This window comes from Sinocyclocheilus anshuiensis, unplaced genomic scaffold (genome assembly GCF_001515605.1).
Source record: "Sinocyclocheilus anshuiensis isolate Anshui unplaced genomic scaffold, SAMN03320099.WGS_v1.1 scaffold58, whole genome shotgun sequence".
Taxonomy (NCBI): Eukaryota; Metazoa; Chordata; class Actinopteri; order Cypriniformes; family Cyprinidae; genus Sinocyclocheilus; species Sinocyclocheilus anshuiensis.
The window spans coordinates 900,563-914,786 of NW_015547688.1; the positions used below are offsets into that span (position 1 = coordinate 900,563).

The following is a 14,224-nucleotide window of genomic DNA, read 5'->3' on the forward strand; positions in this document are numbered from 1 at the left end:
ACAGCCAGCCTTGTACTCTTCTAGGTTCAAAAAACTGTCATCCATAAATGGATGCACAGCGTTGCACAAATTGGAACATCTGGGTTGTGCTGTTCTGTTGTAAATAAATCTTAACCAATGATTCCTAATTGCATCTACTTCCGGAAGGCCAAATAAAGTACTTTTGTTTTTGCACTGAAACACAGCGTCTCCCTGACATGGCTGCATCAACACGACTGCTGTTCCTGAAACCACGCCTTTTTTCTTTGTGTGCACATTTGGGTGGCATTATGCTAATATTTCCACATAGTGATGTAGATATGTGGGGGCGTGTTAGAACGAGTCATTTTAGGTAGGCGTGGCTGACTCTTAACTTTTATAAAGAATATCTCTTTGGATTTGAGACTTTAGTCTTTGCAACTTTACAGATCTTCTTTATGCACCAAGAGCTTGTAACACTCCAAAGAGAAAGGAAAACTTGAAATCGCATCATATGACCCCTTTAATGCATGGCAAGCCGTTGATTAATTTGCCAGCATTGACAACTTAAAGCTGTTTATGATGTTAGCAGCGCAATATTTAACCGGAAGTGTAAAAATAATGGTTATTTTCGTCAGTTATGGCTCGTTAGCTCTAGCTTTCTGCCCACTTCAAATCAGATACAGAGATAAAATGTGCGGTAAGACCACATTTATTTGAATGAATTATCGATCGAGAGAGAGATGACAGTTGTGTGTGTGAATTACCTGCGTCTGTGCGTCTTTCTACAAACTATGAAGCTGGTTAGTTACTTCGATTTTACCTCGTTGCTGAGGAAGACAATGAAGCGATCTCGTATCTGTTATTTTATTAAAAAAAGTCGAGGGGCAGCACCGACAATAAGTTTCTGTGTGTGCGCAGTGCGATCTGCAATCTCCGACCTCTCTCCCTCTCACTATGTTTATGTGCGAGTGGTGTATGTGTGTGTGTGCATCAATTAAAGCAGCGCATTAATATAGAACGGTGATTAAACTGGCTTGGGATAAACAAACTGAGAAACGTTTCTTTTTAGTTAAAACAGATGTTGCCAAAGTTTTCGTTTGGGGACATAATTTGAAGTTGGAAAAAGGTAATAAATTGCAATATATCGCAGAATAGATTTAAAACCGCAATAATATTTTATCGTGACACAAGTACCGTGATAATATCGTATCATGGGGCCTCTGGTGATTCCCACCCCTAATGCTCTTCCAGCATGAAGAATGACCGATCCGAGGAAGAGGAAATTTCGTCTGGAAGTTCAGCGACGTGCGACTTAAGCGATAGTTGCCCTGGTCGTCACAGTCTGTGGGAGTAGATTTCATTTGCCCTCTCCTTAATTCTGTTTATCCATGCTTAGCAAGTGCTGTTATTTCTGTGTATTATTTCATAGGCCATTTATTCCCTACGCTTCCCTGATATGCCACTTCACGTGGGCAGATATTGATGAAGAGTTGTTGATTTAGTCGGCTTCGCCTTCTGGGGCCACTGCACACAGCTTTTGCTCTTTAGAGATGAGTTTGCTTCCTAATGCGTATAGAGAGGTGATCAAGCATCATTAGAGCAATTCTAAATGCTTTCAGTCCTTACAGGCTGCTGAATGCTGTAAAAGGATATTAAGTAGTGTGTTACGTTGTATCAGCTTGTATTTTAAATTAATGTTTTTTGGAATGTTTATTTATTTATTTTATCCACACCCGAATTATAGATGTTTTTTTGCACATGAATATAGTTGCATTAGCATTAGTCTTTAAAGGAATAGTTCAACCAAAAATTTTAATTGGCATAATTTACTCACCCTCATGCCATTACAAACCCATAAGACTTTCATATATCTGTGGAACACAAATTAAGATTTTATTGAGTTTTTATTTAAATTAAGTTTTTATTGAAACCTGAGATTTCTGTCCCTCCATTGAATGTTTATTCTAACAAAATGTTCAAGCCTCAAAGAGTTCATAAAGACATTGTAAAAGAAATTCATATGAATTAAGTGGTTTAATCCAAGTTTTCTGAAAAGACACAACCACTTTATACAATAAAAATATTTAATTTAGGCATTTATTCACATATAAACAGGGTTTGAAATTAACTTTTTTACTCACCAGCCAATTTGTCAACAAAATGTTAAAAGTTACCGGCCATTAATAACTTCTACTAACCAAAAAAATAAACAGAAATAAACCTACAGCTTGAGGTGCGACAAAGCAACCATTGCAAATCATTTGTACTTTATGTTAGTACGTCATTAATTGAACGAACACATTCAGTGTAAACAGCATCATTGATTATAATGGGTTCTATAATATTATATTTTGTCGCGTCGCACCGTGCCGCGCCGCTCGTGTCCAGTGTAGACACGGTGTGAGTCTTCAGCCGTTTTTTCGACTTTTCACTATTGCGTCAGTTCAAAGGAAACCAGTGCGCCGTTATTTGTTGCGTTGTGATGGGTGTGTTGAAGTAAGCTAGATATTCGCAGATGCTGCACAATTAGGCTGTATTTAGTATATCATGATGCCTCTCGAGTTCAGTATTTATGCCAAATCTGTGCAGAACTGCCCCAAGAAATCAATGAGTGAACATAATTTACAAAAAGTAGCCCGCCAAATTGGCTAGTGATTTGACAGCATTACCCACCACAGCTGATTTTTACCCTTATTTGGAGGGTGTTTATTTCAAACCCTGCATATAAACATTGATCAATGCACATACAGTACATAGAGCACATCAAATGTGGTAAAGATGTGGTTGTTTGATGGGCAAGAGCCAATGAAATTTATTATCGTGTGTCAAGCAAGCACGTTTGAACTTTATTAAACTGTCCGATACATATGGATTACTTCTGCGATGTCTTTAGAAACTTTTTGAACTATCACAGTTATGGTGGAATGAACTTTCTGTGGAGGGACAGAAATCTATTAGTCTTCATTAAAATGTCCTAATTTGTGTGTTTGATGATGAACGAAAGTGTTATGGGTTTGGATGACATGAGGATGAGTAAATGATGACCGAATTTTTATTTCGGGGTGACGGACCCTTTGTGTTTACACTCAGGTGGTGATGTGAACTAATGGTTAAAAATCTGCAGGTTTGCATGGGGTGATACATAAACTTTCATTATTGTGCTGTTGGTTGCTCCAGGGCGACTGTCTCTCTGAAGTTGCTTTGGATTAATTTGTTGTATCACTTGGCATCCTTCAGGCCTCTGTATGTGACCGTGGTTTATCAAGGCAAGTACTCTCACTGCATGAGGATCGGTGTGGCCGTACCGCTTAACAGCACTGTGTCCAGACTGAGAGAGGCCGTGTCACGTGAGACCAAGATCCCACAGGACCAGGTGCAGTTTCCACTTTTATTTTTGGCCAAAATAAAATGTTATTTTGCATGGAATTCCGGTCTTGGTGTAAAGATCTTTACTGTTTCCCTGAATACAATATTCTCCATTAATACTGAGGTGTGGACACGGATGGAGGGTTGATTGCCGTTTGTATGTTCGTCTTCCCACATAACGTCATCAACCAAAGCCGTTTCCTGTTTGTTTGCCTTGTTTTACCGAGATGTTGGGTGTAAACCACTTCTGACCATCCGTCTCTCTTATGTCTGTGCAGTTTGTCCTGACTGAAATGTATTACGACGGTTTCCACCGCTCCTTTTGTGACGATGACGACGATCTTGATATCATTCAAGAAAGTGACTCAATCTTTGCTTTTGAAACTCCTGAGACTTTTAGATTAGAAAACATTCGCTCTAAAAGAGGTACTCTTTCATGCATTGCACTTTGGTTATAGCTCAAAGTATACATCAGTTTTGACGCGAACGCTTAGCGTACAGCAAAACACGCTTGCTTTCATAGTACTCTCCATTTGATAGCATACGCAAACACAGGTGGTTAACTCGTGCGCTAGAAAGTTTTAGTTTTGTCCAGTGTTGGTCTGTGCCATTTCTCTCCAGAATTTGACCAATAAAAATGTCTTTGTACTTGTTTAAACTAGAGTTGCAGGTATCTCTTTACTTGCTCATCTAGGTGGGCGTCTATTCTTGTCACCATCTCCAGTAGTCAGTTGTTTCTTTTTCAACTGTGAAACAATGGGGAGGGCCAGTGTTGCCCCCTTTTGGACCAACTCAAGGCACATGTGCAAGCTGAGCGTACAGAGTATGTGTGGTTAGAAAAGTCGAGCTGTGCTGATGACAGTATTTACGCAACTGTATGCAAACCCTAGCATACACGTAAAAACCGAAGTATACTTTGGGCTTAAGAAAAACTGAATGTGTATCAAATAATCCTAATTATAAGCAGTGTTGGGCAGTAACGCCTTACTTAGTAATGCGTTACTGTAATTTGATTACTTTTTTAGTAACGGAGTAATTTAACGCGTTATAATTTTCAAAATAGTAATTAGAGTATAGTTACAAGCCGAGGTCTCTATACGTTACTGCCGCGTTACATTGCTGACATAATGCAATGTTTTATAATCTGGAGATTTAAAAAGGATGTAGCACACGCACTGACGAGTCAAGTGCCAGTGGATTAGAGAACTGCTCCCGCAAGACACGACGCAGGATGCGCGGGATGCGGGAGAATAAAATGATTCACGGGACTCCCACAAAATAGAAATATCTAATTACATTTTCAGAGTAACTTGCCCAACACTGATTATAAGCAATCAGCATTTATTGAAACATGAAAATATCATATTGGAAATTGAGCTAAAGGCAGTGCTTTGTCTTTGAAAACATAGAAACTATATCTAGCTTAGATTAGGATCATCATAAAAGTAGACTGGAGAGTATGAAAGTAATTATCTTGATACTATTTCTAACTTTTTTGTTGTTGTTTTTAGTGATGCAAGTAACATTTTTAACCATTTCCAGGGAGCCTTCTTGCTAATCTGAATCAGAACAATTTGAAATATGGAGCGGAGAGCAGCCGAACGCCATCTTTCATGCAGGGTGCGATGAATCCAGCATCTCCCAACAAAAACACTGGATGTGAGAAAATGATTCTGCTGATCTGTAACAGAGCCTGCACTGGCCATCAAGGACGGAGGTAAAATTATTGTCTTTCCGACATGCTCACACGAGTCGAAGTTCCATTATTTTTGACACAATATCTTACAGTACATGGAGAAAATGTAGTAATCTCATTATACACAATATAATGCACAAACTGGAAAATCAATACAGCACTGTCTGTTTGTTGCAGGTTCGGTCTTCCGTTTGTACTATATCTAGAGCGCTCTGTGACATGGGATGTGTTACAGAAAGAAATTCTGGAGAAAATGCGTCACCTACTAAGGCCAGGGGTTTACATTCAGGTCAGTGAAACCTCTACTTGTTGTTAAATACAGGTCTTGAAATGCAAAGTCAGTACAATTAAATGACTTTTTTTCTTACATAAAACTTGCACTTCTGATAAAGTGGATTGGTGATTTTAGGTTGGACCCTTTAGTCTGCGTGTGGTTGGAGTAGTTGGAATCACATATCTGTTGCCACAGGAGGAACAGCCGCTATGTCACCCCACTGTGGAAAGGTTTGTAATGCATAACCATGTGTTCAGAGCATATTGTGTGAACTTAAATTTCAGGTGTGACATGTATATTGTTCTACTATTAGTGCACATAGACAGTTCTTCCACAGGCAAGCAAATAGTCAATACTTTTATTACAACAGCATTTTTAACTACACAAACCAAAAACATTTTATGTTACGCTAGATGAATTAATGATTGTAGTTGAAAAGTTTATTATAACTGCTTTAGTGTGATCGTTGAATTTAACACGTGTAATAAAACAAAATACTACAAAGCTTGATTCTTCAATTTGTTATTTTCTTGGCCAACATCATGCCTTTCCTCAATCTTTCCTTTTTAGAGCATATAAATCCTGTGGGCCAGGTGGACCTCCTCATGTTAAGATTGTAGTGGAGTGGGACAAAGAGACCAAGGAATAGTAAGTAAAATGGAGCCATAATTAATAACTTGTCTATAGTGTTTTATTTTTTCTTATAGTGGCCCCAAAATAATATTTAGACAATTAAATCACACTTAAAAATTGTTGAACATCATTGCATTAGATCAGGGCTTCCCAAACTGGGATTTGAAAACCCCTGGGAGTTCGCGAGGGAACTACAGGGAGTTCATGAGTTGATGAAAAGTTAATAATTAAATCATTAAATGAAATAATTAAATGAAAATTAAAACAGATACATTTTAAAAAACATACTTATTTAAAAAGATTTTAAAAATATTTTATTTGTTTCCCTTGCATGTCATGTGACTATTAACCATGAACATGCAAGTGTATTGTTAAATTATTGAAATATTATATTTAAATCTCAGGGAGTACTTCAAATAAATATTTTAGGTCAAATATTAGATGCCACTTGGTTTATTTATTTGTTTGTTTGTCTAATGCATGGAAACTTTATACTGCTGTACACTTCCTGTTGGTAGTTTGTGGTAAGACCAATTCCACAGGGGCTAAAAATTTCAGAGCAAGACATTTCAGTGAAGCCAGAAAGGAAGGGTCATTTCAAACATTTTTTGAAGTTCGACACTGTAAGTGTCAAAGGAGTTTCTTGACCACATGTGTGCATGTATTAAACATTCTCTGGCAGACTGTTAGAGAAAATATCCTGCAGAGATGAAATAAATATGTCTGTTGAAGTCACAGAGAGGATCGCAGACATGCTTGACTGGTCTGGTAAGAGAGATTTGTTTCCAGCGTATGTTCTGATTCCCGCAGTTTGTTTGGACACACTGAGGAAGAGTACATCCCTGATGCTGAGAGTGTGTATCTGCACAGAGAGCAGCACCATCAGCCGCAGGCCTGCACCCTCGCTCAGTGCTTCCAGCTCTACACCAAAGAGGAGCAGGTAAAAGTCTGGCATAATACATGTTCAAGTTTTACCTTCGCAAAGGATCCATTTACCCAAAAATGAAAACTCTTGTCATGTAGTCACTATCATGTCTTTCCAAACCTGTTTGACTTACTTTCAAAGGGAGACATTTCAAAACTAAGCCATACAATGAAAATGAAAAAAAGTCCATGGCTGTCAAACAAGAGTTTTATTGAATAATGACTTAAATTTCTGTCCCTTCCTCACACAAGAGGTGATGTATGATGTTTTAATGTCATTTTTGGAGCTTGACAGCTCTCATCCACTTTCTTTGTATGGAAAAGAGCAGCTCAGACATTCTCCTTCTGTGTTCATGGAAGAAAGTCATACAGGTTTTGAATGACATGAGAGTGAGGAATGAAGACAGACTTTTGATTTGTTACGTGAACTATTCCTTTAAAAGAGCCCTCACGCTCCTTTAATTTCTTTAATTTCCACTTCTCCAGAGCTGCCTTTGTGGGTGTATATGTCAATGTTACTCTATTTCTGCTGTCAGTGCTGTTTTAAAATTGCTATTTTTTTTGCGAACACATCTTTAACCCTGGAACGGGTCCACATATCGTTTAAATATACACTGTGGTTAGCCAGAGCCGGCCTTGGGCAGCTAAGGAAGGGTTTGGAACTGGCTGTGCTTTAAGGAAAATGAAGGAACAGCCAGATTTGTAAATGTAAAACCTCTCTGACTGATTTTGTTTATGTCTGCTTCCTGTATGCCTTCCAGTTGGCCCCAGATGATGCTTGGCGCTGCCCCCATTGCAGGCAACTGCAACAGGGGCGGATCAAACTCAGCCTGTGGACCCTGCCGGATGTTCTCATACTGCACCTCAAGAGGTTTAGACAGGTGCTGTATTGATCAAATCACATTCCTTGCACAAATGGTGCTCTCTGCATGCATATGTGTGATGGGGCCTGTTTACACCTGGTCACTTTGTGCGTTTTCTCTGATCGGATAACTATCCAATCGTGAAAAGACCAGGTGTAAATGCCATCCAAAATGCTTTCAAGACAGATTTAAATCCGATCGCTCAAACCACTTCAGGAGGTGGTCTGGGACACATTCCAGACGAAACTAGACAAGTGTAAATGCATCTGGTTGCTGAAATCACATATGTAAATTTTAATCCTCCCAAAATGTTAAAATAATAAACGTGTGAGAGCTTTATAGGCTATATGACGTGTTACAGTCAGATATGACAGTGCTAATACAACATGCATCACCGTGGATGAGTAGCTGAGTATCTCTTCAGCAAGCTGATGCGTAAACTGCTGCAAATAAAACTGAAATTAAGTCACAGACGCTCAACACACAATCATCTTCATTAAAAGTAGTTAGACAAACTTATCTTTCCAGTGCTGATGCCACTCTTCTTTTGCGGTCTTTCGTCTAGAAATTATCTGATAATTAATAAATCTATTAATTAATTAATTAATTAATAAATAAATAATGTGTGTTAGCATTCCAGTTCACTATCTTTGGATAAAAGTGCGTAATGTGTGTAAATGGCTTACTAATGTGTGGACCTTGTGTCTTCAAGGAAGGGGACAGGAGGGTAAAGATGCAAAACATGGTGCGATTTCCTTTGATTGGCATGGATATGGCGCCTCATGTTTGCGGTCTTTCGTCTAGAAATTATCTGATAATTAATAAATCTATTTATTAATTAATTAATTAATAAATAATGTGTGTTAGCATTCCAGTTCACTATCTTTGGATAAAAGTGCGTAATGTGTGTAAATGGCTTACTAATGTGTGGACCTTGTGTCTTCAAGGAAGGGGACAGGAGGGTAAAGATGCAAAACATGGTGCGATTTCCTTTGATTGGCATGGATATGGCGCCTCATGTGGTGAAGAGAAGCCAGAGCAGCTGGAGCTTACCCTCCCACTGGTCCCCATGGAGGCGACCTTACGGACTTGGCCGTAACCCAGATGACTACCTTTATGACCTCTATGCTGTGTGTAACCATCATGGCAACATGCACGGAGGGCATTACACTGGTAATGCACTAAGAACTTAAGTGCTTGGATTTACGTCAAAATGTCATTGTATTACCTTCTTGACTGGTGGATTTGATATTTCAGTGTCTGTCTTTTAACTCTTAACAGCGTACTGTAAGAACTCCATTGATGGGCAGTGGTATTGCTTTGATGACAGTGAGGTTCAGCCTGTAGCTGATGAGGATGTCTGTCAGCAAACCGCATACATTCTGTTCTATCAAAGGAGGACAACTATTCCCTCGTGGTCTGCAAACAGCTCTGTCGCAGGTGACTCTTGTTCCTTATTGAGTTTTGGGTTGACACAGTTTGCTGACTCATTTATCTTGTTCATTTAGAAGGCTTGTGAAGGTGCTGGCATGTGAACCAAGTGACCCTCTTTTTCCAGCCCGATGAAATTAGTATGACACTCTTTGATGAGATTTTTAGTAGAGCTTGATTCCATTTCGGAGATATAGAAAATAAAAGAATTAAAAGAGTTTGATGTACTGTCTAGACATATCTAGCATTGAGGGGCCTCTGGCCCCTTAAATTAGTCATTTAAAATCATCACAATATTGACATCAGTGTCATGAGCACATTACAGAAACAGTTCGCCAAACAATGAACATTTCTCACTTTCTTTCTACACTGAGCAACCAAAAAAAAAGAATTATTATAAATTACTCTTAGGGTGCTTTTATGATTTTTTTTTTTTATAACAGTACTGCTGTTTTATGGGCCTAATTTTAATTGAATTCCCCTCCACCCCAAACCAGTTAAGACACCACCCTGCAGCCAGTTCTAAAGATTTCAGTGGTCATGTCAATCACAGTACTGATTACCAATGTAACAAACTAACCTAAATCTAAACCTTAGTATAACTTTTTTAGCACATGCTGTTAGGTAGCACTATGGTTTTTTGTGATCACATCCCTCCATGATTTTCTGAACTGAATCCATAAAGTCTAAACTTAACTTCACAGGGTATTGTGTGATGTAGTTGACCAATGAAATCAGCTGTTGGGCGTAGTTTGTAGGGGTGTAAATCGGATGGTTCATCTCAAAATTATATGACATCGATTCTCATAGCCAGCAAAACGATATTTGCCAATACCTAAAAAATTGTACCATATGATTACGATACGATTCGATTTGTTTGGGGAACAAAAAGTCATGCGTTGTATGGCAGTAACTGTCATAGGACCAACAGCTTTTACATATCAACATCTGTCTTAGTATTCAACAACCCTGATGATCAGCAGTGGTTAGTCTACAAGTCTAAAAGATCAGCATATGAAGAGTACTGTATCAAAACAGCCCAATTAATTCTAAGGGTCAGAGAGTGGACAGAAAATGGAATGTTTTTTTTTGTGAAAAATGCTCTTCTACAACAATGCAGAACATGGCCCTGTAAATGAAGATCCTTGTTTTTGGATTTGTGTAACTCTTTTAGGCTCCACCAGCTCATCTTTATGTGAACACTGGGTTAACCGGCTTCCGGGCAGCAGGCCGCCCAGCCTGGCCTCCGGAGCCTCCTCGAGACGCACATCTCTGATCTCTTTGGCAGAGTCAGTGGAGTTTCCCGGTGATCGTAGTGAAGATGATGGTGAGGAGCTTCGTTATGCCTCTAACATGGGTGTTCATCTTTCTGGTGTCTTTAACATGTAAATCTTTAGGAGCTGAGTAGTACCGTATTTTGCCCTCATCTGCCTTGTGTCCTCGTATTCTGTGTATTGTGCCAGTGTTTTACTCTTGCCTTTCTTTATTATGTCTTCTCTCTCTTGTAGCTTTAGCGCTTACTAACACAGGATCTCCCGCCTTGCTCAGTTAAGACAAAACTGCATGCCAATGCTCTTTTCATTCAGTCTGGAATCAGCGCATTAGTTTAAATCTCTCTGTTCTTTTTGTTAAGGAGGATTCTCAACGCGGCCCTTCGTGAGGAGCATCCAGCGGCAGAGCTTGTCCTCTAGATCGTCGGTTACCAGCCCTCTGGCTTTCAGTGAAAACGGGACGAAACCTTCCTGGTCTCTGTCACAGAAACTACAAATGAGATCCAACTCACCCTCGCGATTCTCTTTGGACTCACGCTCCTCCCCTCCTCTCGAGAGAATAGGTGAAGCTTGTGACGACAAAGTGTCCACGTCTTGCTTCGGCGGCTACAGCAGACATGAGCGTCAGCCCAGCAGTAAGGCCCCACTGGCCATGATGGAGGGTAATGGCAGTGATGACGGCAGTGGGAAGCGGATCCTAGACGAGGCCTATTGCAGAGCTCCGACACAGTCCGATAGGAAGAGCTCTAAAGGTGAGCCCGTCGACAACAACAACCAGATTAATGCTGTGGACCAGAATGCTCTCGGAACGCTCGCCAAAGAGCAGAAGCATAAGAGCTCCGGGTCGGAGAAGAAAGCAGATGAGAAGAGCTCCAGCAAGAAGAGCTCCACCAAAACCAAGGGGGACCAAGAGAAGTCCTCCAAGAAGCGCCAGAGCACCTGTTCTGTCACCAAGTCTCCATCCTCCCAAGTGTCTTCCAGCCCTCAAGCGAAGGGCACCAAAGCCACCAATCTAAAAGAGAAGAGCGATTCTCCCAAGAGTACCAAGGGTACACCTTCAGGAACGCCCTCCAGAAGGAAAAAAGAGTCTTTACAGGCAAAGGAGTCTCCAGTGTCTGTTGGCACAAAGGGGAAGCCGTCCCTTACTTCCACACCCCAATCCTCTGCCTCTCCCTCACCCACATCCAAAAAGAGCTCCTCGGTGGCTGAGAGGAACTCTGTGTCTGGCAAGAAGAAGCTGGTGGAGAGAGGCTCCAGCAAGGACTTGGCGCACACCAGTCCCCTGGCAGAGAAGTCTAGAGTCAGTGCCACCCCGCGAACATCCCAACCTAAAACTGCCGAGGCGAGCCGGCCAGAAAGAAGGCCGGTGAAAACCTCTAGCAGTAGCTCCTCAGTCACCAGCCTGCGCTCCCCAAGCGTCTCCTTGAGAGACCTCCGCCGCAGCAGCAAATCCGAGGACAAGGGACTCTCGTTCTTCAAGAGCGCGCTTCGGCAGAAAGAGACTCGGCGTTCGGCCGATCTGGGTAAGACCACGATTCTCGCCAAGAAGGCTGTCGAGAGGACTGCCAAGTCCAGCAGCCAGTGCAGACTCGATGCTGACGAGGGCGAAGGCTCGGGAAACTCTTCCCAGCAGGTCTCTCCGGAGCCGCGCTCCTGCAAGGCTGCCGCCAATGAGAAAGAGTCCTCGAAGACCTCCACCCCCAACAAATGCTCTCTCTTACCAGTAGGCAAGTCCAAGTCTTCCAATTCTGAGACTAGCTTTCAGTCTCCCATCAATGGGAAGAGGCATCTTGAAAAGATCTCATCCTCTAAAAAGCTTTCTTCCAGCATGCAATCCTCTGCACGGCCAACACCGACGCCTCAATGACATTTTAATAGCAGTTCCATTATTTTCTGTAATGCAGCTATTTTTTGATGTGCCTAAGAAGAATATAAAGTATATAGTATATACCTGTATTTTACTTTTCTCAAAGAAAATATGTAAATTATCAGAAAGCGCCTTTCTATCCTGCCATGGAACCAAATCGTTTTCTCTGGCAAGGTATGGTATATGAATCTACTACTGTTCACAACTCTGAATAGGAATGTTTTAACTTAGCACTTTGTATATATTTTTTCTCCCTCGAATAATGCTTAGATGTAATGGATACTATGTACAATACTTTTTAACTTGGTACCGTTCCTTTCTATTTGGACAAGTCACTTATGATTAAATTAGATACTTGCGATATTCCTTGGAGTACTGTACCAATTCACTCCACATCTACACTTGGTGCTATTTACAGTCCAATTTTCCCCTGGCACTGATACAGCATGAGATTGAGAAGAGTTACATCACGAAACCTGGCCGAATTTGCGACTGAAGACTTAATGGGGTTCGGCAGAGTCAGAACAATCTCTTTGGTACCTCTCAAAGCCTGCTCTCCTACCCCAACTTTTTTCTTTTGTACTCGAGAGCAGTTACAAGTGTTCCAGTAGCATTACTGCCCTTAGAAATATGCGCAACAATGCCAACTACAGGCCGATAGCTGAATTGTTGCTGTATGATTGTGATCTTTCGAATGGTAAATTAGTGGAGGACAATCTTTAAACTAACAATATTTAGTTTATTCCAGCAAAACGCTGTGTGAGCTACTTATCTGGATATTAATGGAGGCAGTGTAAGCCCTGCATGAATTCGTTTTGTATATCTTTGTTTTTACAATGAAAGTTTAAAAGCCACATAATCATACTCGAACCATTTCATGCCCGCCAAGTCCAATGCCAACTTATATGAGTGGTTTTCATTTGGCTTGCTCCGAGCTGGGGTTAAACCCCTGCGCAGCGGTTTTTATCTCCCATATTTATATCTGGACAACCAGTGCAATAGTTTTCAACACTCTGTAGGAGAACAGATATATGAACTTCTGTATCTGAGAAACATGTTGAACTTAATGTTATTGTTTTAGAAACAAATTATTTTAAATATCAATACTGTGTGCATATGCAATAGTGATAAAACCATTTAATCAGTGTAAATCGAAATTTATTTTCAGGACTGTAATAGCTGACCACAATAATTGGTTTCATTTTTTTTTGTGCCAAGACTTTGTGATTTAATATCCAATTGAAATGGCTCTGCAGAAAGGCCTTTATTTTGCATACTTGTCAACACTATTGACTTCACCTAAATATATTTTCTTCTCGATTTTGCTCAGACAAGTTAATTTGGACTAATTCAAAATGTTATGTATGACAGGAGAAATGTAAGGTTAAGCAAGTCATTATTGTTACATTTGCATAATAGTGTCATTACGTCGGCCGCTGTTCAGCTTGCTGCCCTGTAATTAAAACATTAATCCAAGCGCTGCTGACACCACTGTTGAACCGTTCTCATTTTCATGCTGAAACCCATCTCTTTCAGCACACTTTATCTTAAAATAGATAATTCAGCAATGAACCTAATGTGTAGCACGCTTCTTATTTTTTGCGACAGGCCCATATTGTGTGTGCACTGAAAAAGTATTTGTAAAAAGCATTATTGCATGATTACATTAACGCATGCACTTAACTATGCAAGTAACTGTTGCTAATAAGATGAGTCTGGTTATTAATGTCAGAATTTTTTTTTTAAAAGAAAACAGCATAAATTGTTTCCATTTTCTTGCTTTTTTGCACACTTGTCCAACTTTTAGTTTTTTAAATATTGTGATATGAGAACATAAATTATTAGCTTTAATCATATGTATTCCAGAAGTAGCAATTGGCATTGTATTTTCCTATATTTTTTATTATTAAAACTATTATTTTAATTTATAAGCTGTTC

General features: G+C 40.1%; 1 protein-coding gene across 1 annotated transcript in view; it reads left to right on the forward strand.

Moving 5' to 3' along the window:
* LOC107703377 (ubiquitin carboxyl-terminal hydrolase 31-like) overlaps positions 1-13,933 on the forward strand; it is a 32,920-nt gene extending 18,987 nt beyond the window's left edge. The window contains exons 6-18 of the mRNA XM_016505984.1: positions 3,199-3,334; positions 3,606-3,753; positions 4,870-5,044; positions 5,201-5,312; positions 5,433-5,527; positions 5,868-5,945; positions 6,741-6,870; positions 7,616-7,735; positions 8,665-8,890; positions 8,999-9,157; positions 10,323-10,475; positions 10,657-10,695; positions 10,782-13,933. Coding sequence (XP_016361470.1) covers positions 3,199-3,334; positions 3,606-3,753; positions 4,870-5,044; positions 5,201-5,312; positions 5,433-5,527; positions 5,868-5,945; positions 6,741-6,870; positions 7,616-7,735; positions 8,665-8,890; positions 8,999-9,157; positions 10,323-10,475; positions 10,657-10,695; positions 10,782-12,286 — 3,076 coding nt within the window. The 3' untranslated portion in view covers positions 12,287-13,933. The remainder of the gene's footprint in view (positions 1-3,198; positions 3,335-3,605; positions 3,754-4,869; positions 5,045-5,200; positions 5,313-5,432; positions 5,528-5,867; positions 5,946-6,740; positions 6,871-7,615; positions 7,736-8,664; positions 8,891-8,998; positions 9,158-10,322; positions 10,476-10,656; positions 10,696-10,781) is intronic.
* Positions 13,934-14,224: the final 291 nt, after the last annotated feature.